The sequence below is a fragment of the Paracoccidioides lutzii genome (genome assembly GCF_000150705.2).
Source record: "Paracoccidioides lutzii Pb01 unplaced genomic scaffold supercont2.25, whole genome shotgun sequence".
Classification (NCBI taxonomy): Eukaryota; Fungi; Ascomycota; class Eurotiomycetes; order Onygenales; family Ajellomycetaceae; genus Paracoccidioides; species Paracoccidioides lutzii.
In genome coordinates, this window is record NW_015440971.1 from 1,904 (window position 1) to 22,473 (window position 20,570).

At 39.1% G+C, this 20,570-nt stretch overlaps 4 protein-coding genes across 4 annotated transcripts; 1 reads left to right on the plus strand and 3 right to left on the minus strand.

Annotated features, from left to right (window-relative positions):
• Positions 1 to 9,072: 9,072 nt before the first annotated feature.
• On the minus strand, positions 9,073 to 11,244 carry PAAG_07694 (hypothetical protein; the record flags this gene model as incomplete). The annotated part of the gene is made up of 9 exons (XM_015846299.1): positions 9,073 to 9,096; positions 9,154 to 9,211; positions 9,277 to 9,487; positions 9,561 to 9,716; positions 9,777 to 10,441; positions 10,517 to 10,774; positions 10,851 to 10,903; positions 10,971 to 11,051; positions 11,116 to 11,244. 9 exons carry the CDS (start codon positions 11,242 to 11,244, stop codon positions 9,073 to 9,075), a joined length of 1,635 nt encoding a protein of 544 aa, XP_015700693.1.
• Positions 11,245 to 12,850: 1,606 nt separating this feature from the next.
• PAAG_07695 (O-methyltransferase) lies at positions 12,851 to 13,955 on the plus strand (the record flags this gene model as incomplete). The annotated part of the gene is made up of 6 exons (XM_015846300.1): positions 12,851 to 12,877; positions 12,931 to 13,062; positions 13,136 to 13,181; positions 13,239 to 13,422; positions 13,518 to 13,648; positions 13,705 to 13,955. 6 exons carry the CDS (start codon positions 12,851 to 12,853, stop codon positions 13,953 to 13,955), a joined length of 771 nt encoding a protein of 256 aa, XP_015700694.1.
• A 691-nt stretch (positions 13,956 to 14,646) lies between these two features.
• Positions 14,647 to 16,982, minus strand: PAAG_07696 (pisatin demethylase; the record flags this gene model as incomplete). Its single annotated transcript, XM_002790351.2, has 7 exons — positions 14,647 to 14,832; positions 14,901 to 15,150; positions 15,211 to 15,378; positions 15,433 to 15,572; positions 15,640 to 15,735; positions 15,789 to 16,151; positions 16,254 to 16,982. 7 exons carry the CDS (start codon positions 16,980 to 16,982, stop codon positions 14,647 to 14,649), a joined length of 1,932 nt encoding a protein of 643 aa, XP_002790397.2.
• Positions 16,983 to 17,454: 472 nt separating this feature from the next.
• On the minus strand, positions 17,455 to 19,089 carry PAAG_07697 (trans-2-enoyl-CoA reductase; the record flags this gene model as incomplete). The annotated part of the gene is made up of 1 exon (XM_015846301.1): positions 17,455 to 19,089. The coding sequence occupies one exon, from the start codon at positions 19,087 to 19,089 to the stop codon at positions 17,455 to 17,457; it is 1,635 nt and encodes a 544-aa protein (XP_015700695.1).
• Between the last annotated feature and the right edge of the window lie 1,481 nt (positions 19,090 to 20,570).

The following is a 20,570-nucleotide window of genomic DNA, read 5'->3' on the forward strand; positions in this document are numbered from 1 at the left end:
GAGCAGATACTCTATCCTCTTGTACAAGAGTATTTGAATGAGATTTTGCACATTGTTTTACAAAGGATAATAGCTTTGATATAAGGATTTTTTACTAATATTGATATTAATCAATTCCTTTACTCTTACTGTAATAAAGCTTACCATTCTTTACATTTTATTTTTATATTAGTTTGGTATCTGGTAATTAATGAAGACTAAGTCTTACTGTATCAGTATTTAACTGCTACTGCTTCTTCATAATTGACTTTATTTTCATATTTATTGCTGTAATATTCTTTTTTGATTTTTTTTTTTTCAGTAGCAGTTTCAGGGCCTCAGCAATGATATAAATTTTTTTATCATATGAAAAGTACTTTTAAAATATAAATTCAGAAGATTTCTTTCATTGGTTATAAATACAGCTTCAATTGAATTATTTTTGCAATATATATCAAATTCAATACTCTCTTCAGTAGTGAAGAAGAACAACAGATATCTCATCTGATCATATTATATTTTTTCAATTTTTTAAAGTTCAGTGTATATACTCAAAACATCACTGAAGCTGTTTTTGTCTTATTTCCTTTGTAAGACCTGGTTTTCATATCAGCTTGATATGAAGATCTACTTTTTTCAGAATACATCATATTATACTTGAAGATATTTTCATTTTCTCTTGACTGAGTTTACCAGCAGTATCAGTACAAGATCACTCTCTTTCATATTGATTTCAATGTATATTTATAAGGACTTGTTCATAAATAGAGGTCTGCTTTTTAGATCACTTTGAGTACAGTGTATATTTTACTCATTCATCATAAATAATAAGATAAAAAAGCTCTAGATTAAAACTGCATTTTTGAGTAGTTTCATATATATGATTGATTGTTTGAACAGAGAGATTAGTGGTATTATTAATCTCTTTTGTGATTTTATTATCAAAAAAGGATTTAAGTGCAATAACTAAAGTGTGAGTTGATATATCAGTATTAGAAGTCATATTTAACAGATAATAGAGAGAAAAGTTTAACTTATTTTTTAACGTGAAATTTTTCTCTATTTAAAATAAGAGATAGTTTTATATTCATATAAGTGTTTGCTGTATTTCAGCTAGTTATTTAGTAATATAGATAGTATCTTAACTAAATAAAACTTTTAAAACTAATTTTAATATATACTTAGCTTCATACTTCTACTTCTTTAAATTCTTTTTATAGATTTGAGTTATTCTATACTTTTCAAATATCTGAGAATATAAAGCAGTTAAAACTTCAAAGCAATAATATCAAATAATATATAAAGCTTTTATTTAGTTCAATTAATTAAACATTTAATCAATTAACTAAAAAATACTAGCTGATCATACATAGTACTACTCTTTTAATAAAGAAATATAAAAAGTTAAAAGTCATAATTAAGAAGAAAAGTATAAAAAAAAATTTAAATTTATATATATATACTTTAAAATGAGACTTTAATACTGAGAAAAAAATAATTAAAGCTCAAGCAATTGATTAAATTATATAGAAAAAAATAGAGAAATTAAATCAATTATTTAGAAAATAAGTCTTATTATAATATAGTAAATATAATATAGTTAATTATATTACTATAATCTATCAATAAATTTAAAATATAAATTTATATTATTTAAATAAGAAAATCTAGTTTAATAATTATTTAATTTTATAATTTAATTTTAGTTTTAAGTAAAGATTATTTATTTGATGATTATATTTATTTAGTGATTGATTATATTAATAAAATTAAACTTAATAAACTAAAACAATAGTTATAAGGGGTTGAACCCCTAGATTTGCTCTGGCTGGCTGACTCAGCCTAGCCATCATTTGCATGTGCGCACGTGATCATGCTATGTGAGCTTGCTTAAGCTCAAGTTCTCATCTCATTCTTTTCTTCCCTTTCTCAAGCAATTTGTTCTTGTTATATAGGAGGACTAGCCTCTAGTTCTTAGAGCTTAACCCTTTACATTATGAATTGCTTCACTCCTTTCATTGATAGGCCACTGGGAGCCTTAATCCTGTATCACAAAGCTCAGCAAACATGCTGACATATGATAGACTATTGAGAGCCTTAAATTCTGCATCACAAAGTTCAGTGATAGCACTGGTATATGAATAGACTGAGTTAGCAATCATGCTAACAAATGAATGAGCAACATTGAAAACATCTAGCTGAATGAGATAAAGCAGCAGACTTGTACAACAAATACATAAATGAATCAACATGAAGCAATGAGCAGGGACACCCTCAGCAGCTTTGAACAACAATGAATGGCCTTTCTCCAACAGCAGAAACAGGTCCAGTGTGAGAACAGAGATTTAATAGCAGCTCAGCAAGCTGAAATAGCTAATCTATGATAAGCTTTGAACACTCTGACATTAATTCTCTCTCAATTGAACTCACAATCACTTATTGCAGTCAGAAGATCAAAGACCAAGCTATCAGACTACAAGAAGTATGATGATTCTAATCTGAAGCACTACCCTCAGTGAGAGCTAAAGCTTCAATCAAAACTTAAGATTAATGGAAAAGCTTTAGGTAATAATGAGGAATGTGCTTGGTATGTGTACTTGAGACTGAAAGAAATGACAGCAGCTCAAATTTACTTCTGAGTTGAGAATAATAAGAACAAGATCAACTTCACAGTAGAGAGCTTACTGAAGCAGACACACATGCTCTTTAATGATTCTGCACAATAGGAAAAGGCTATGCAAAAGCTCAACAATCTATGACAGAGTAGAAGAGCTCTCTTTGACTTTCTGCCTGAATTTAATCAGCTACTGCTGGAAGCTAGTGGTCATAGATGAGATGATCACATTAAAAAGAGGTATTTGAAATCCACTCTAAGCATGGAGCTGAGGGAAGGCATGGTGGGTGTAAGGAAACTGTCTCTCTACAAGGATTACTGCAAGGAGCTTAGATTAGTTGATCATCAACTCTCTGAGCTTAAGACTTTAAGGCAGTGATCTAAATGTCACAAGAGCAGATCTTCTTTGAATCATATGACATCTAATTCACACTCTCTACTTTGTTATGCTGTCCTTGACTGATGAAACTGATCTCAAGCTTTCACTGATGATCTGATGAATCTCTCTCCTGGTGCTGTGATCCCAAGTACTCACCACATCAAATTGATAAATCAGACAGAGATTAATCAACAAAGAGAGCAAGATCTGTGCTTGAGATGTGAAGCTGGAGGTCATATGATTAAGAGCTATCTGTTCAAACCTCTCAGACACTCTGTCATCTCTATGATAGCTAAGTTGATCCTCAAGCCAGTACTGGATGATGATGATGTGGATATGAGTGAGGATTTGAGAAAAGAGTAGCTCTAATCAAAAGACACTGGAAGGAGCAAAATAAGGAGCTTATGAGAAAGCAATGGAGAAGATTTAAATCTAAGATGATATTCAAACCCTTCACTGTTGATGCTCTAGTAGATAATGTCTTTTCAACTAAAGCAATGATAGACAGTGAATGTAATGTCTATGATTTTATTTTTCAATCTTACATTAACAAGCATAAGCTTCTGTGCATTGAAATTCCCTCTGTTAAAATGACTGGCTTTGAAGACTCTATAGGACTCTTCATGAGCATAGTGACTGGCATTCAAATTGATATAGGCAGTCATGTAACTGAATGAGCCTTTCTCTATGTGGTGAATGAGTTACATGGTCATGATATGTATCTAGATGACCCCTGGCTGGCCCAGCAAAAGGTGACCATGATCCCTCATCAAAGAATTGTGAGATTTGAAGAGAGTGGCATAGAGATAGAGTCTAGTTCAAATGCAAAAGCTGATGTGATTTCCATCTCTGCTGTAAGCTTCTCTAGGCTTATGAGCACTTGAGAGAAGTGAAACATCAAGATCTTCACTGTCAGTTTGATCAACATTCAAAAGGCTCTAGAAGTGAAATCAAAGATTGACTCTAGAGAAAAGCTGCTTGAACATTATCATGAGTTTTTGAACATATTTGATAAGGAAGCTGCTGACGCTCTACCCCCACTTTGTGGCTCAGGTAGAGATCATGAGATTGAACTGATTAAAAAGGCTAATGGTAGTGCAGAACAACCCCTTTGGGGCTTATTATATAATATATCTCAAGAGGAACTACTGACTTTGTGAAAGACTCTTACAGATTATCTAGATAAGGATTTTATTAAAGTGAGCAACTCCCCTGCAGCTGCTCCTGTATTATTCACAAAGAAGTCTGAGAGTGAGCTAAGATTCTATGTGAACTATCAAGCTCTTAACAAAATCACCTGAAAGGATTGATATCCTCTATCATTAATCAGTGAAACTCTACAGTGAATTGGACAGACTAAATGATTCACTAAGTTGAATATTATTGCAGCTTTTCACAAGATTTGAATCACAGAAGGTGATGAGTGAATGACAGTCTTTAGAATCAGATACAGGCTATTTGAGTGGCTGATTACACCCTTTGATTTGGCCAATGCTCTGAGCACATTTCAAAAATATATCAACTGGGCATTACATGAATATCTGGACAACTTCTGCTCAGTCTATTTAGATGACATCTTGATATTTTCCTCAAGAAGTTTACAGAAGCATCATGAGCATGTACAAAAAATGCTTATGTGTCTATGGAAAGCAGGCCTGCAGGCAAACATCAGAAAGAGTGAGTTCAAGATAAACAGCACAAAATATCTTGAATTTATCATTGAAGCAGACAAGGATATATGAATGAATCTGGAGAAGATTAAAGCTGTTTTGAAATGAGCAATACCTACTACTCTTAAAGATGTACAAGAATTTTTAGACTTTGCCAATTTCTATAGATGATTTATCAGGGATTTCTCAAAGATTATGATCTTACTGACAATTCTTACACACAAGAATGTTCCTTTTTTGTGGATGAGCAAGGCTGAGAAAGCTTTTAAGTGTCTAAAATCAATGTTTATCTCTGCTTCAATTCTGCTTCAATTTGACCCTGACTGTGAGACTATATTGAAAATGAACTTCTCAGATTATGTCTCAGAAGAAGTGCTGCTACAATATGATAAGCAGAGCATTCTACACTCATGTGCCTTCTTCTCTCACAAGTATTCACCTGTAGAATGCAACTATGAGATTCATGATAAGGAGTTATTAGCAATTATTGAGTGTTTAAAGAAATAAAACACTGAGCTATGAAGTGTAAAGAAATTCAAGACCCTCACAGATCATAAGAATCTAGAATACTTCATGACTACACACAGACTAAATGAAAGACAGCTACATTGAATGGATATTCTCTATTGATTCAACTTCAAAATTGATTACTGGTCAGGGAAGTTGAATGCTGAACCAGACACTCTATCATAAAGAGAGCAGGACATGCCACAGAGTGCTGATGATGAGAAAATCAAGCAGAGACAAGCTCAACTACTTAAGTTTAATGTACTGACACCTGGAATGAAACTAATAGTGACTGCTGCCAGTGTGGAACCTAAGATGTCTCTTCAAGCTCAGTGAAATGAGGCTCACAAAAATGACAAGATCCTGCAGTGTCTGAAGTAAATTCTTTGTGAGAAAAGATTTAGATTTTCTTCTGAACTCAGCATTAATATCTTCATCTCTGAGTGCTATTTAAATGAGAATAAAGAGCTTCTCTTTCAAGATCATAAGTGAGTGCCAGACTTCAAACCTCTTCAAACCAGGTTAGTGCATAAGGCTCATGACTCATCTCTTACCAGCCATCCCAGGTGAGAGCAAATGGCAGGAGTTCTAAGATGTGAGTTCTACTGATCAGGCTATGTCACTGATGTGAGAAGAATGACCAGGAACTGTCATTTTTGCAGATCAAATATCACATGAAGAGATCAATGTTAGAGACTGCTTAAGTCCCTTCTCATTTCTGAACACATGTGGCAGAAGCTTTCCATGAACTTTATCATGAACTTACTGAGCTCTAAAGAATATATGAACATCATGATTATAACAGACAGACTGATCAAGGAGATTATATTAAAAGCAGTTAAGAAAACTGATGTGAAGATAGTGACTAGAGTGTTTCTTCACAATATCATTTCTTAACATGACATTTCTAAGATGATAGTGTCAGATTGAGGGTCAGCTTTCACAAGCATGTTTTGAACTCAGATGTGTGAGAAATTAGACATTAAGAGATGACTCTTCACAGTCTATCACTCAGAGACTGATGGAGCTACAAAGTGAATGAATCAGACCTTGAAAATCTACCTACACAAGTACATTAGCTTTCAACAGAATGACTAGTGTGAATGACTCTCTCTATCAGAGCTGATCATCAATAATAGAGATGCTGTCTCAATGAGCATGAGCTTATTTTTTTTAATGTATCTTTTTCACATCTTCTTCATTGATATAGCTGATGCACTCTCTGTTGAAACATCACATAATCTCATTGAGTTTGCAGATGATTATATGAGAAAGGCCTGTGAAGTGTTGAAGTGAACTTAAGTAAAAATGATAAATGCTCAGCAATCTCAAGAGAAATACATGAATAGATGAAGAGACCTAGTTTCAAGCTTTCAACCTGGAGATAAGGTTTGATTGAGCTTAGAGAACATGAGAACTAATCACCTGTGCAAGAAGCTGAATGTGAAATACAATCAATATATCATGCTAGAAAAGATAGAATCTCATGCTTACTGACTGAACATCTCACTCAGCATTCACAATGTCTTTAATGTAAAGCTCCTACATGCTGCAGTGACAGATTCCCTGCCTAGTCAGAGGTAAATCAACTGACAGCCACTCACTATAGAGACTCTGAAAGGACCTGAGTTTGAGATTGAGGAAATTCAGAGTGAATGAACCTATCAGAGGAAAAAACAATACCTCATTAAATAGGTAGGTTGAGCTGAGTCTACATGGAATGATGTGAGTCTCCTACAAGAAGTGAAAACCTTAAACACTTGGGAGACCTCTCAGCAGGCAAAATTAGATGTAAAGAGGACTTTAAATAGTTGTAAAGGCTCACAACAAAGAGGGAGAAGGGAGGTATTATAAGGGGTTGAACCTATAGATTTGCTCTGACTGACTGACTCAGCCTAGTCATCATTTGCATGTGCACACATGATCATGCTATGTGAGCTTGCTTAAGCTCAAGTTCTCATCTCATTCTTTTCTTTCCTTTCTCAAGCAATTCATCCTTGTTATATAGAAGAACTAGCCTCTAGTTCTTAGAGCTTAACCCTTTACAATAGTAGATATTATATATTTTTTATTTTATAAAATATAATTAATATAATTTATTAAATTAATTTTTTTGATTTTCAATATATTTAATATATAAAAAAACTTTATTAATATAAATAAAAACTTTTATAATATTTTATTTAAAATATTATTATAATAAATATATTACTAAATATAGCTTTAAAGTTTCTTTATAAATATAAAGAAAAAATTAATTATTATAAAAGAAAAAAAGAAAATAAAAGTTAAAAGATAAATTTCTTATTAAATAAATATATATTAAAAGTACAGAGTTCTAATATAAAGAAAAGTAAGCATTGAAAGAGTATATGTGAGGACACTTGAGATGGATGAACTAAGTGTCAAAAAAAAGTATGAGAACGGCGCAGCTGCTTGTAATGTGGATTAATGTTGATCTGTTTCAATCCCCAACCACCCCCTATATATTTGGCTGTTCATTTCATTCCACATTCTAATCCCCAGTTTAGTATTATCGTCGCAGCTGCCTAGTTACATGATGAATTGAAGCTTTTGTCTTATTATCATCCTGACTCTAGTAGAGCCATAACAGTAAAAGAGTAGGAGTATAGGCATTGCGAGCGCTATGAAGGAAAAAGGATAACAATGGGTGAAAACATGAATGTAGGATTGAATAGTAGCTAACCACTGAATCTCTTGAAAGGAATTCGAGGGATTCAGAGTGTTTATATACATGAATGAGTGGCAATTGGGTTTACCCCTAATCTTTCATGAAATGAGGAAATAGTGATGTGGTAATCTGATCCTCCATGAAATGCTGATCCTGAAATACTGATTCTCCATGAAGTGCTGATTCTAAAATGCTGATCTTGATCCTTCAGAAAGTGCTGAATCTAAAGTGCTGATTTTGATTCTTCAGAAAGTGTTGATTCTTCATGAAGTGCTTCAGTAAGCAGTGCGACTTGACATCACAGAAAAGCAATGAAACAGAGAATTATATTATATTATTATTATACATTCATATAAAGTTAATAGTTATTTATTTTTTTACTCTAAATAATTAACAATTATTTTGAATTTATTTAAATTTTGTAAAAATAAGACTATTTTTCTTCATATATTGATATATTTATTTATCTCTTGTAATTATTAGATATAATTTTTATATTTTTCAAATAGATATGTAAAATTTTAATAAAAATAGTATATATGAATTAAATTTAATATTACTAATAAGTTAGCTTTTATAAATATTTAGTTTATAAAAAGTATAAGATATTCATAATTCATAATATTTAATGTAGATTAGAGCTACTGAAAGAGTTGAATTTAATTAAATTCTTCAGCTGCTAAATATTCAACTCAAAACTTCTATCTCTTCAACTAGTTAATTTAATAAATCAGTATTTTAAGCTCAACAAACATCTAGTAATTCCTGCCAATTGCATAAGCAGATAAACAAAATTAAAATTTTGAGACAAAGGTTTGAGAACTCTTCTTAGAACCTAGTGAAAGAATTCAATCAAATTATCAAAATCTACAAATATGAGATGATTAGTATCACTATTAGAGAGAAACAATATCAGAATATATATATTGTGAATGGGAAAGAGAAGTCTAAGCATTGAATTCAAGGGAAGCAGTCAGTTATTTAACCCCGTCCCCTGGGTTCCCAGGGCCTATGCCATGTTCATGAGCGCCGCATAGGCGCAGCAATTGCGGTTCTCATAATCATATGAGAATAAGATGCCATAATCCTAGTGTAATTTAATTTAATTTAATTAGTAGTGGTTGAGCGTAGATATTTCGGGTTAAAGTTTTATAATATGCTATTCGCGGGTTACGATCGGTTCGTATTCTTCCTTATCTCAACTCTAGAATTTGTTTCCAAAAATAATCCCTCAAGAATGGACTTTCCCCTTTCTCTGTAAGAGTATTGTCAGCTAAAAGAAGTCTACATTCATAACTGAGAGAAAACTTACATTCAAAAATACCGCAGTAACTAAGCCCACTGCACCAGACACATAGACTAGAATATATCTAGAAGAATTGTTAGTTCATGATACCAAAAATTGAGGGATTAATTGAGCTAGGTATGTACATACACTTTCCTGATACCCTCAGCAATAACTTCCAGAGAAGCCCTCTGAATCTCGGGGGTAAGTCGCCCGAGGAAATTACTGCTCACTCCAAGAAGAGCAGCCTCAACCTCATTATAAGTGATGTTAGGGATGGTTTTAACTAAGCCGTTTATTGTGTAATTGATGAAAACAGCACCTGAAATCGACAGGCCGAAAGTGATACCGAGAAGCTGAGCTATAATTTCATTCAGTGACAGGTTAGTTCTTTTTTTAACTTAAGACACATTAATGGTGCCGTTGAGCCGTACCTAACATCATGAAGCTGATCGCGTATGCCATCATTGAAGGCTCAATAAGCGAGTGAATGACGGCAAAGCCAGCTTGAATATAACATCCAGATCCAACTCCAATGAGAACTTCATAGCCGTATATATTCCTAATTGGGGTATTGACGCCGATGCGAGCTATAGATGTATTGTTAGGAATCGCAAGCTTGATGAGTAGTCACCCACAGTAGAACTTACAAAACAGAACACCACCAACAAGCACTAATGCACCTCCAGCTACATACCAGGGCTGATAGTATCCAAACTTCGACATCATTGCTCCGTTGAAGAAGATTACTGCACTGATAAGGATGATAATCGGTAGGAGCCTAACAGCTGAGTTCATAGGCTCATCGCCGCGGATAAAGGCGAAGTAGGTTGGGATGTAATATATCGGAATGAATCCAGCCGCATTTGCTGCAGACATACATATGAAGAGGCGAACCGCTTCTTTGATTTTCAGCAATGAGACGGGGAACATGCGATGGTCTTCTTCGGTGAGGATACAGTAAACTTGTTGGATGCCAAATGCCAGAGCAAACCCCGCAGTAAGAACGAAAAGAACGATAATCTGGGGACTATCCCAATCATACATAGGACCACCAAAGTTTGTCGCCATGATTATGCATGCTAGCGCGGCGACACTGAGCATCCCGCCCAAATAATCAAACTCATGGAAACGTTCAAGAAATTTCTGGGATCCACGCGGGTCGAATCCTGGGATAAGAAACAGATAGACAGGGGCGAATAGCGCGCCGACGCAAAGGTTTATATAGAAGCCCCATCTCCAGGTAGCGGGAGATTCTGCAAAGCCACCGCCGATAAGTGGACCAACGACAGTTCCAGTGCCAAATACAAGCCCACTAAATATCACAAGTTAGCTTGACAGAGAACTCGGTCGACAGTTTCTATTTGGCGATGATAGTAAATGTGCTTACACAAGAGACAGGTACATGGGTCGTTCTTTATCATTAGTGTTCACAGAAAGGATATTCATGACGCCAAGGTACATGCCATTGCCGCCAACTCCTGCAATAACTCGTCCAACAATGAACGCATTAATGTTGGGCGCACCGCCGCAAAGAGCTGACCCGCCCTGAAATAGGATAACAGACGCAATATATAGGGACTTGACGTCAAATAGCCCGTACAATCTACCAAATGGAAGGACCATAGCCACTCCTCCAATCATGAAACTGCATATACGTGATTAGAATATGACTCAAGCGAGATGATTGTATATAAATTTCATTTTCTTAAAAGTAAACTTACGCAACTGAAAGCCATGCTAGCTTATCAGTGTTCTGAAAGTCTTCTGCTATTACCTAATAGAAAAGTAGTATCGTCAGCAAAGACGATCTAAAATGATAAATAAGGTGAGAGTTTGCGAACCGGAATGACGTTGGCAGTGATAGTATTATCTATGGCGTAGAGAAAGATGCACGAAAGGGTGCTCGCAACAACCAAAACCCACTACAGAGTTGTTAGCTAATAACTAGACGTCACAAGGCATTTCTAAGGCAATTTGAATACTGACGGAAATTCCTTTTCTTTTGCGAGCTTCGGGCGGTGGTGACGGCGAGTTGCACTCTTGGTCAGAACTAACCATGACTTTTTCCACCAGGCCATTTTGGTCGAACAGAACCTCCCCCTGGTCAGCTAACATTGTGAGAAGGGTTTATCACCAAAGGACAAACGAATCAGAGAGACGAGGTATTTCAAGAATTTTGACACAGTTCTGGGGAGAAACGAACCCAGATTCAAAATGTGTCCTTTTCAATGAAGATAAAAGACCCAAGCGAAGAGACCATTTTGTTTTCAAGGGGGAAATAGAAAGCTAGATTTTTCGAATTGATTGATAATCAGGCTCCAGCGCTTCGTAAATTGTGTAACCACGTAAACTTTTGGCTGTTTGTTTGACTAGGGACTACAAAACTAGTTTTCCACTGAGAATACGAGATCAACATCTCGGGTTCCCAATGATCTGAATTCCCAGCTGAATACGAGCCGTGCCGCCAGAATGATCCTAGCTTTGTGGCCCTGTGGATGCCGATCCCCCAACCTCCACCGGCCAGCCAGAGTCTCGCATTCAGGAAGTGGAGACTGTGGAGGTCAGAATCAGCCCCGGCAGAACCTTGTGAAGATCGGCGCTAGTTGTCCGGAAGTGAAGCGCTAACCTCAACTTTAAATGCGGGCACCAGGAGGATGCTGAACAATTGAGCTCGACTTAATTATCTGCTTTGCTTCAGCAGGACGGATTTTTGTGATCACGTCAATGACGGAAATTATAACTAGTACATAATTTAAGTCAGATTTTTTAACAGCCTCGTATAAATGTGTGTAAACCTTTGCGTGAACAATTTCCCTGTAATTTTTTCTAGGCGAACAAAATCCTTGCCGTAGAGATGACGCTGCTCTAATTACCCAATTAATGGTTAACTCGATCAAATCGGATGCTAGATCAATCAGATAATTGCTGGGGCAAAGCCTGGCACATACCTGATAGCTTCTCTGTCGCTGACGAGAAACTGTGCTGCGTAAAATAAGTGATACGTAGAGTGCTCTGCCAACTGCTACCAAAATTTCTGATATCTTTTGTTCCGAAATGAAGCCCTGAAAACACAGATTGATAAATACCTAAGAAGGATATTTTGTCACTGTTTGTCGGAAATTGAAGACAAGGTCTAGCAACAAACCATTATGTGGTGGATTGGTTATCAATTTCGTCGTCCACTAGGAGGTAGCGGGGTTGAAATGTAATGTTCTATTGAACAGAAGATAAAGTGAAGAACTATATTCAATACTATGTTAAAAAATAGCGATTAATGGAAAAGAGCCGTGCAACTTAGGTCATTTTTGTTGCACGCGAAAGGGCTTCTCGTATTCCATTAGCTTTTGCGGTTGTGCGTGCACAGCCTGCATGCTCCGCGATGTAGATCCTCGGATTTTGTCGAACATCCGTGGTTCGACAACCTTTACCTCACGATGCCCGCCTCTGTAGCCATTTTGCGCCTTAGGTTGAGGCGCCACAACGTGATAGTCAGCCAGAGGAAGGATACATACATGTAGAGTGTGACGCAATATTTGTTTGCCAGTGATATTGACGTAAACGTTCTTCTGATATTGAGTGAAGATTTTGCATAAAAAGAGAGCAGTCCTCAATTTTATCTAAAGCAACTCATGTCATAATCGGCTTGATCACCTACCTGATTGACCTCATTAGTAACAGCTTTGCACTTGTCCCTAAAAGCTGACAGCTCTGTTTCAAAGACATGTTGAACAGCATCCTACCATTCACTGTAAGATTTTCAATATTTCCCATCGATTGGGCGTCAACTAACTTGGGTAACAGCCTGAAGTAGCCGAGAAGGTGAGCGGATATTGTATAGATCACACGAATGGCGTTCCCAAGATGATGGAAGAGGTATGGGAGTATACCGCGAGGTCATTCAAAGAGGCAGATAAAATGTCTTCCCCATTACAGGTAAGCTAATCTTGACCGTATAACAAAGGGTGTGGAGACGTGACAATGGAGAATGAAGCTAACAATGTCACAGGGCTCATGGATGATCTTCTTAGCTCAAGATCGTAAAGCAAAGAGAAGTAAGTCATCCGGCATCCATCCGTAAATACATCCTTCAGCCTAATTCCCATCAATAGTCCTCGAAATAGGGACGTTTTCCGGATACAGCGCCTTAGCTTGGTATGAAGGCACAAGAGAGACTCATGCAGAAATCATCACCTTGGAGGTTAGCCCAGAAATGATTGCTGTGGCACGAGGAGTCTTCGACAAATACAATGTCAACGACAGGATTACATTAATCGAGGGCCCAGCGGCGGAATCGTAAGACCTTTCCTTTTTCAGTGCCTGCTTTTTGTAGTTTGCAGTTGAGAGAGTCCCTCCAGTTGAACTTACCTGGTGCCTTGCTTGGGAAATAGACTCGAAAAGTTGAGGGGTTCTTTCGATCTAATCTTTGTCGATGCCAACAAAGATGGCTATGAAGGTTATGTCAATACCATTCTCGACCGAAACCTCCTTTCGCAAGATGGCCTTATCATGTGTGACAATGGTGAGTTTTCAAGATAGGTGCAAAGTCTTGTTCACTATCGCTAACACGGTCATCAGTGTTTGCTCGTGGGATGACGATATCAACATCGTCCAATCCAATCCTTGCTGATTCTGGTCGTTCATACTGGACGGAATGCGGCAAGGCATTGAGGCAATTCAATGCTGCTGTTATCCAGGACCCAAGGATTGACGTGGTGATGCTGCCTGTGTTTGATGGCGTGAGCTTGATTAAGCTGAAAAGCCAAACCGCGGAGGTAGAAGCAAACGGGCGCAATACCACAGCCTCTAATGGAACAAACCCAATATGACTATTTCTCTCCTTCAGTTGATTGATGATAAATATTTTCAAACCATAAATCAGACTCTTTGTTATTTTATCTTTCGCTGAGTGCGAAGTTGCGTTTGTTTTGAGCATGGCCCTTTCCGGCAATCAAGGTGTTTTATTTTTAAGTTCACGTGATCTAACTCCTATTTATGTCCTTTTGTTTCTTTGCAGTTACAATTATCAGACAATAAGATTGAGGGTATTACGATCCGACATAGGAATTCATAGTGATAGAGCTCAGCAGGCCCATATAGAATGTATTCGAGCTACATACCATAACTATCTGATGATACCGCAAGATATGGGCTATTTTCCAGGGAGGGGATAACTAAAACGGGTTTGGATTGAGATGATATTTTTTCTCTTCTCTAGTTACAGAGTACAATATCTGGCATTCTGTACTGTGAATAGACAACCACCTGTGCTAGGACACATTAATTTTGGAAATTGAATTCGTAGTGCTTTAATTGTTGATGGTGATACATAGTAAATTTTTATTTCACATTTCCCAAGAGCGTTATTTAACTAATCATAGCAGTAATTCTCCCAGAGCAAGAAGGTCAGCTGAATATACCTACGTTTTCCTTGTCTGAAACATCAAAAATACCTCACCCTTTATCTCATTCAACACAGTTAATACCCACTGCAGCAGCGAAAAGGGTACAGGGGCCTAATCAAACTCTCTTCTTGAATCTCATTTTGAGACCTTCCTGTTTTACAAACCAACCTGCTTGTAATTTCCAATCCGCTTTTGCGTCCTCCAACTCAAAGTCAAAGTGTCGGACGAATTCCACGACAACTTTCCACATTTCCAGAAGACTTATATGCTTGCCAATACATACGCGTGGTCCAGCGCCAAACTACAAAAAGAAAAACTAGAAGTGAGCATCTTTTTGGCTAAAGGCAATCAGAATCGAGCATTCCTTACTGCAAACATATTTCTGTGTCTATTGGCGACCTCTTCAGGATCACCCTCGAGCCAGCGCTCGGGTCGGAAAACGTTGACATCGTCACCAAATACTTGTTTGTTATGATGGATGACCCACGAGTTGACTCCTACGATAGTTCCTTTGGGCAAGAAGGTTCCGCCTAGGGTTATACCACCTTCAGGGACAACGCGCTCCAGTATGAATCCTGTTGCGGGATGCATGCGCATGGCTTCGTTGATCACAGCGCCACTGCAAAAGGAGGAGCCGTTAGTCCATTGTGCTTTAATATTAACCCTCGTATATACTTACAGATATGGTAGTGCAGTTGTTTCATTGTATGTTGCCGGTTTCGACAGACTACGCTGCTCAGCGGCACTGTCCACCTCCTGCTGTAGCCTTTTATACACTGATGCATTCTTACAGAGGTAGTAGAAGACGGCCCTCAGCGTAATTGCAGTGGTATCAGAACCAGCGATACTATTTTCTAATTAATTACGACCTTGTTGGTTCTAAAGTTGATGGAAAACTCACATATTCGTTGTCGTAATGGCGACAATCTCGCGAAAGGACAGCTTTGACGGATCCGAGTCGTGAATCTCGATTAATCTCGCCAGTATATCTTTCCGGGCCGCGGGATTCTGCCTGCGTTCCTTAATCATAGCAATGGCAAACTTTGGTTTAATGAATTTTAGTAACCATAATCGAAACTCCACCGAATATCGAGAAGAGTCAACTAACCTCTTGGACTTGATTAAGCTTCTCGAAATTTGGAAAAATTTTCGGCAGAATTGGATTACCTAGGAGAAACTTGTGTACCGCGGGGATCTGCCCGATCTGTGCACGATTTTAGCATACATCAAAATATCGAAATGGCCCTAGAACCTTACAAGAGAAACATAAGACAAGACTTGGTCGATTGCAGCGATGTTGTTATCGACATCAGTCCCTGTTTCCAAGAACCCAAGGGTCCGAGAGAAGTTGACTTCGCCTAGAACATCGAAAGCGAAATATTGCATCCATGGCCCAACATCAAAAGCTGTTTTACCGTTGTTCGAACGATTGTAGACTTGCTTCAGAAATAGCTCTATACACCCGTTTACAAATGGCTCAAATTCTGACACGACGGTCATCGAGAAAGCCTTAGCTGAAGCTCGCTTTAATTGCGCGTGGTACTCATTACTCCTCGTGGTGAAAAGTGTGGGCAATTTCTTGCCCTCATAGAGGCCCTCGCCAATTGAAAAAAAGGCGGACTTCAAAGCTAGTTAGTTTCGTCTGGAGAAAGATATAGTATATCTGGGAGTTGGATTCAAATTCTCCCCCGAAGAAATAAGTTTCATTGCCACCACCCTTACCTTGGGGAAGATATTGGTAAAGTTGTATATAGTCTTCACGGCTTCTGGGTCAGATGCTGACACGTGGTTAGGCCCGATCCGAACCAGTGCACCGTACTTTTCATGAACCTCAATGTTCCGCCATGCCATGTCCTTTTTCAATATTCTATGGATTTTCCATAGGTTTGAGAAACTGGCAAGGAATGGACCCGGTATGTGTCGAAGGCCTTGACGGTACTTTGTCCAAACACAGCTGAAGAGAAAGAAAGAGGCCACTAGAAGACAATATCTCTGGAGATGGTCGAGGTGGATGTTGGGCAGGAAGTCCATAGTCGAGGCCATGGCGAATGTTGTTCTGGTCACTCTGTACTGACAAAGATCGCTATATTTGATGTTATCAGGGCGTTTGTAGGAGGTCGACTTGTCTGCTTTCAAGAACAAAAGAAGGCTTTCGCATCCTCCAGGTGGGTTAATCTTGAGTTGGACAGCTGGGAAGTAAATGTCTAATCTGCCAACGCATCCCTTCAGACTAGTGAGGAGAAGGTTTCCAATTGATCCGTATAAATCTTTCCCTTGTAGAGCATTTTCATGAAGGTGACGAAGGTTCAGTCCATTTACAGCAAACACTCCGATTAACAACTGATTCTCAGAGACCTCGTATTGAGATCCGAATATTCGTGTTTGTTTGCCTCCCGAAGGAGCAGTAAATCCCCTTGGGTTTTCTGTGCTGCCCGGTGCTAAGTTCGTCATGTAGTGCAACCAGGACAATATACTTTTGTAACAGATCTTCCAAGGTTTCGCTCAGACCCCTTCGTGTTGGCTGTGTCGATCTGGCTTGCCATTGCTTGGCATACCCCATCGACGAGTTTATTTTGCCCCTGGTCCCTGATCCTGCACCACTCCCGAAGAACCACCAGGGTCGATATTTCAGCCCTGGATGCGACAACAGGCCGCCATCTGAGACCACATCATACTAACCACCGTCAATTAAAACAGTGTTTTCCGAGGACCTGTTATTTCAAGCCCGGCAATTTCCTAAATGGGCTTCATGCGACTAATGTGCGAACGCCATCCATGTGTAGCGGGGGGCGAAACCCAAAATTAGTATAGAAACCGGCAGAGAATACATAGAACATCATGTAAGTATGAAACAAAACATTTAAGGTTACTGAACAAATTATTCTACCAATTGTACTATCTCCTAACTGTTTTGTCTAACAATTCAGTTAACTCCAGCCTTGATCATATCTTCCAAACCAACAATATCCTCATCCGGATCAATCCCCACAGCCTTGATCAGCCTTGCGATCATTACGTAGAATCCAATAACAAAAATAGCCTCAACCAACTCCGTGTAAGTCAGAACATGAAGCAACTGAGTCATCGTGTCCTCCTCATTCGTGTAAGTCGCAAGTTGCTCATCGACAAACTTCAGTATCACCAGCTGCCTCCAAGAGAACACTCCTGTATGGTTCGATTTATCTTCTCCCAGAATAATTTTCTGACATGCCCTGACTGCCTCCATGACGCCCTCACTCATTCCGTGCACTCTAGCTACGGGTGCGTTGACATCCCATTCATATTGGCATTCCAGGGAAGACGCAATTCGTAGAACGATAAGTTGCCAGTCCAGTAAAGGCAATGTCCTGGTGGTTTTCTGGAAGAATGCGGAGTACACCCCCATTATCGAAGGGAAAATACCAGGGGAATGGGATAGAAGATAGAAAATATGCCTCTTCATTGGCATCATTTTCAAGGCAGCAGCCACATTGGAAGGCGCAGTCTCTGGATCAACATATGGAATTTTGCATTGGGACAACTTCGTCGTAGATGGATAAATGAAAATCGATTTCTTTGCTCCGATGGCGGCGTTCTGCTGCCTCGTTATTGCTTCCTGTATATTGGCAGCCAAAGAGTCCTGGTCTCCGGACCAGCTGACAAGGTTCACTTTCGGCATTTTCACTCTGCCATCCGCATAGAGTTCGACAAACCACCTGTAGAGGTCCTCCATTTCTGAATCAGAACGCATCGCTGCCTGTTCGGAGCCTCGAAAACTTCGAAACGATAAGCGATTCCAGAAAAACTGCTGGTGGGGAACTTTTACACATGACGTTGGGCCCCCATCACTCAGTTGACCATAATTTACGAAAGTTCCGTGGGATGAAAGGCAGCTTGCAATCTTTTCCGCTGACTGCCCAAACACGGAATCTAAGCCAAGCAAAATCCGTTTGTCCTTAAGGACTTGCGCATCGGGTAAGTCGGATTCGTTAAGAACAATATCCGCTTCGGTGTCCCAGATGTCTTCCGGCGCGCGATCACGAATGACTGATATTACTTTCACCCCGCGTAAGTGGGCGATTTGAACAACCATTTGTGAAATAGTACTCAGGCCAGCGTTCTGGATGATCCAATCACCAGGCTTCAATTGCCTCATATCCTCGAGTAGAAAATAAGCGGTAAGGACAGATGTTTTGAGAATTGCTGCAAATGAAACGTCCGAAATTGCGGGAATTGCGATCAAATCGTTTGCTAGGAATGTAGCATGTGTTCTCCAGGTTCCAAGCCCCAGGGTATTTGGTATGACGAGATCGCCTGGCGCAAGACTGGTAACATCTCCGCCACGCGCTAAAACTCGACCGACGCCGTCAAAGCCTCCAACATATTTCCCATTGACTTGGAAATTGGGCTTGATGGGGTATTGACCTGCCAAAACCATCAGGTCCAGAGGGTTAACTGGGGCAGCAAGGAATTCAACCACAACTTCATTGCTTTTTGGCTCTAGAGCAGTATACTCCTCCAGCAAGAGAGCCTCTGCCGCACGTGCGCTGGGCATTGCAAATGTCAAGGCCAAAGGCATAGCTGTAGCTTGTAGGAGATGAATAATGTCTCAGCAGAGAAAAGCTTGAACGAATAGTATAAGGCAGTGGTGTCCGGTGCGCCTCTGGGGAGGGGGGCGTGAAAGCTCTTGGAGAGAAAGAAATCAAAGGAGACGATTTTTTTATCAGTCGACAATTTTCACTCCCTTTTATCATCTATGTGGTATTCGACTGCCATGCCATCCCAGTGGGGGCTGTACAAAGTGATCGTTGCCTCTCGAATACTCGCAGAACCCTTTTTTATGAAAACTAACCGATAACAAGCCAAGTGCCGTTGATAAGCTAGACATGTGGTACCAATATAGGGTGCCCGTTTGAGACCGGGGTAATCAGTGCCGCAACAAGAACTGCGTAAATCGGGAAATTTGCTTCGTGTTGGCACAATTTCTCAAATCCAGGGCATTTCTACGAAGATCCTACGACGCTGAAGATATCCAACAACATCCATTTGTCCCAGGACTCTAAAAAAATCTGTTGCTGGAAACTAAATTGCAAACTTCAAACCAGGTCACGCGAGCGCCACAGCGGCAGTGTTGCACTGGATATCTTCCTTCGCCCCGCCAGGTCTTATGCAAATTAGGCTGACGCATTATTGTCAGTCTGCGAGCAAGAAAGTGTTGGCAAGGGAAAAGGAGGGCGGGGTGAAGAACAAAATTTGTAAACCAAACACGAGGTCAGTTTAAGATCCGCTAGTACACCAATTTTTGTGAAATTAAAGTATAGCGGCGCGATTGGAAAAGTTATCACACCGAATTAACAGTCACTGCTTGCTTAGAACCAAGTTCAATGCACCAAGCCGGACAATCAATTGGGCAGCCGATTCGAGTGCATCTTAGATTGTCAGGGCAGGAAATATTTGCGGCTGCCCTGCCCCTGAGCACCCGAACAAACATGGATGCACTGTTGGAGTTCTCCAATCCGCTTTTAATTCAGAGGACAATCCGACTCAACAAATGAATCATAATGATATGTATGATGATGATGATGATGATGATGGGGTGAAACCTGGTGGAACAACGAGGGAGAGATCTTACTCGGGCTGATCCAATCGGTTCTAACCTCATATAGATTAGTGCATTTCGCCATCCACGTGATTTCCAACCTCTCTCAAGGATCGATGTTGGAAACTGGAGGACTCAACTGAACCCAGCCAATGAAGGAGAATGAAGCAAATTGACAACAACGTCTACGATCGATATTTATACTGGAGATTTTCAGTGGCTAATCTGATAGGCATTTGAGTTCAGCTGCCTTGTCATGAAATCTCTTATTAGACGTGTTTTGAATCCCTAAAACCCCCTACCAGGATCGGCTTTCCTCGGGGCGAAACGCTTGGGTAGGTAGAGTCATGAATATTCATTCCCCTGGACTGACTTAGATCCTCAGGTGTGGGCATAGAATTATGGAGCCAACCAACGGGTGTTTCGAGTAGACATTTCATTGCTTTATTGTAAGTGGCATA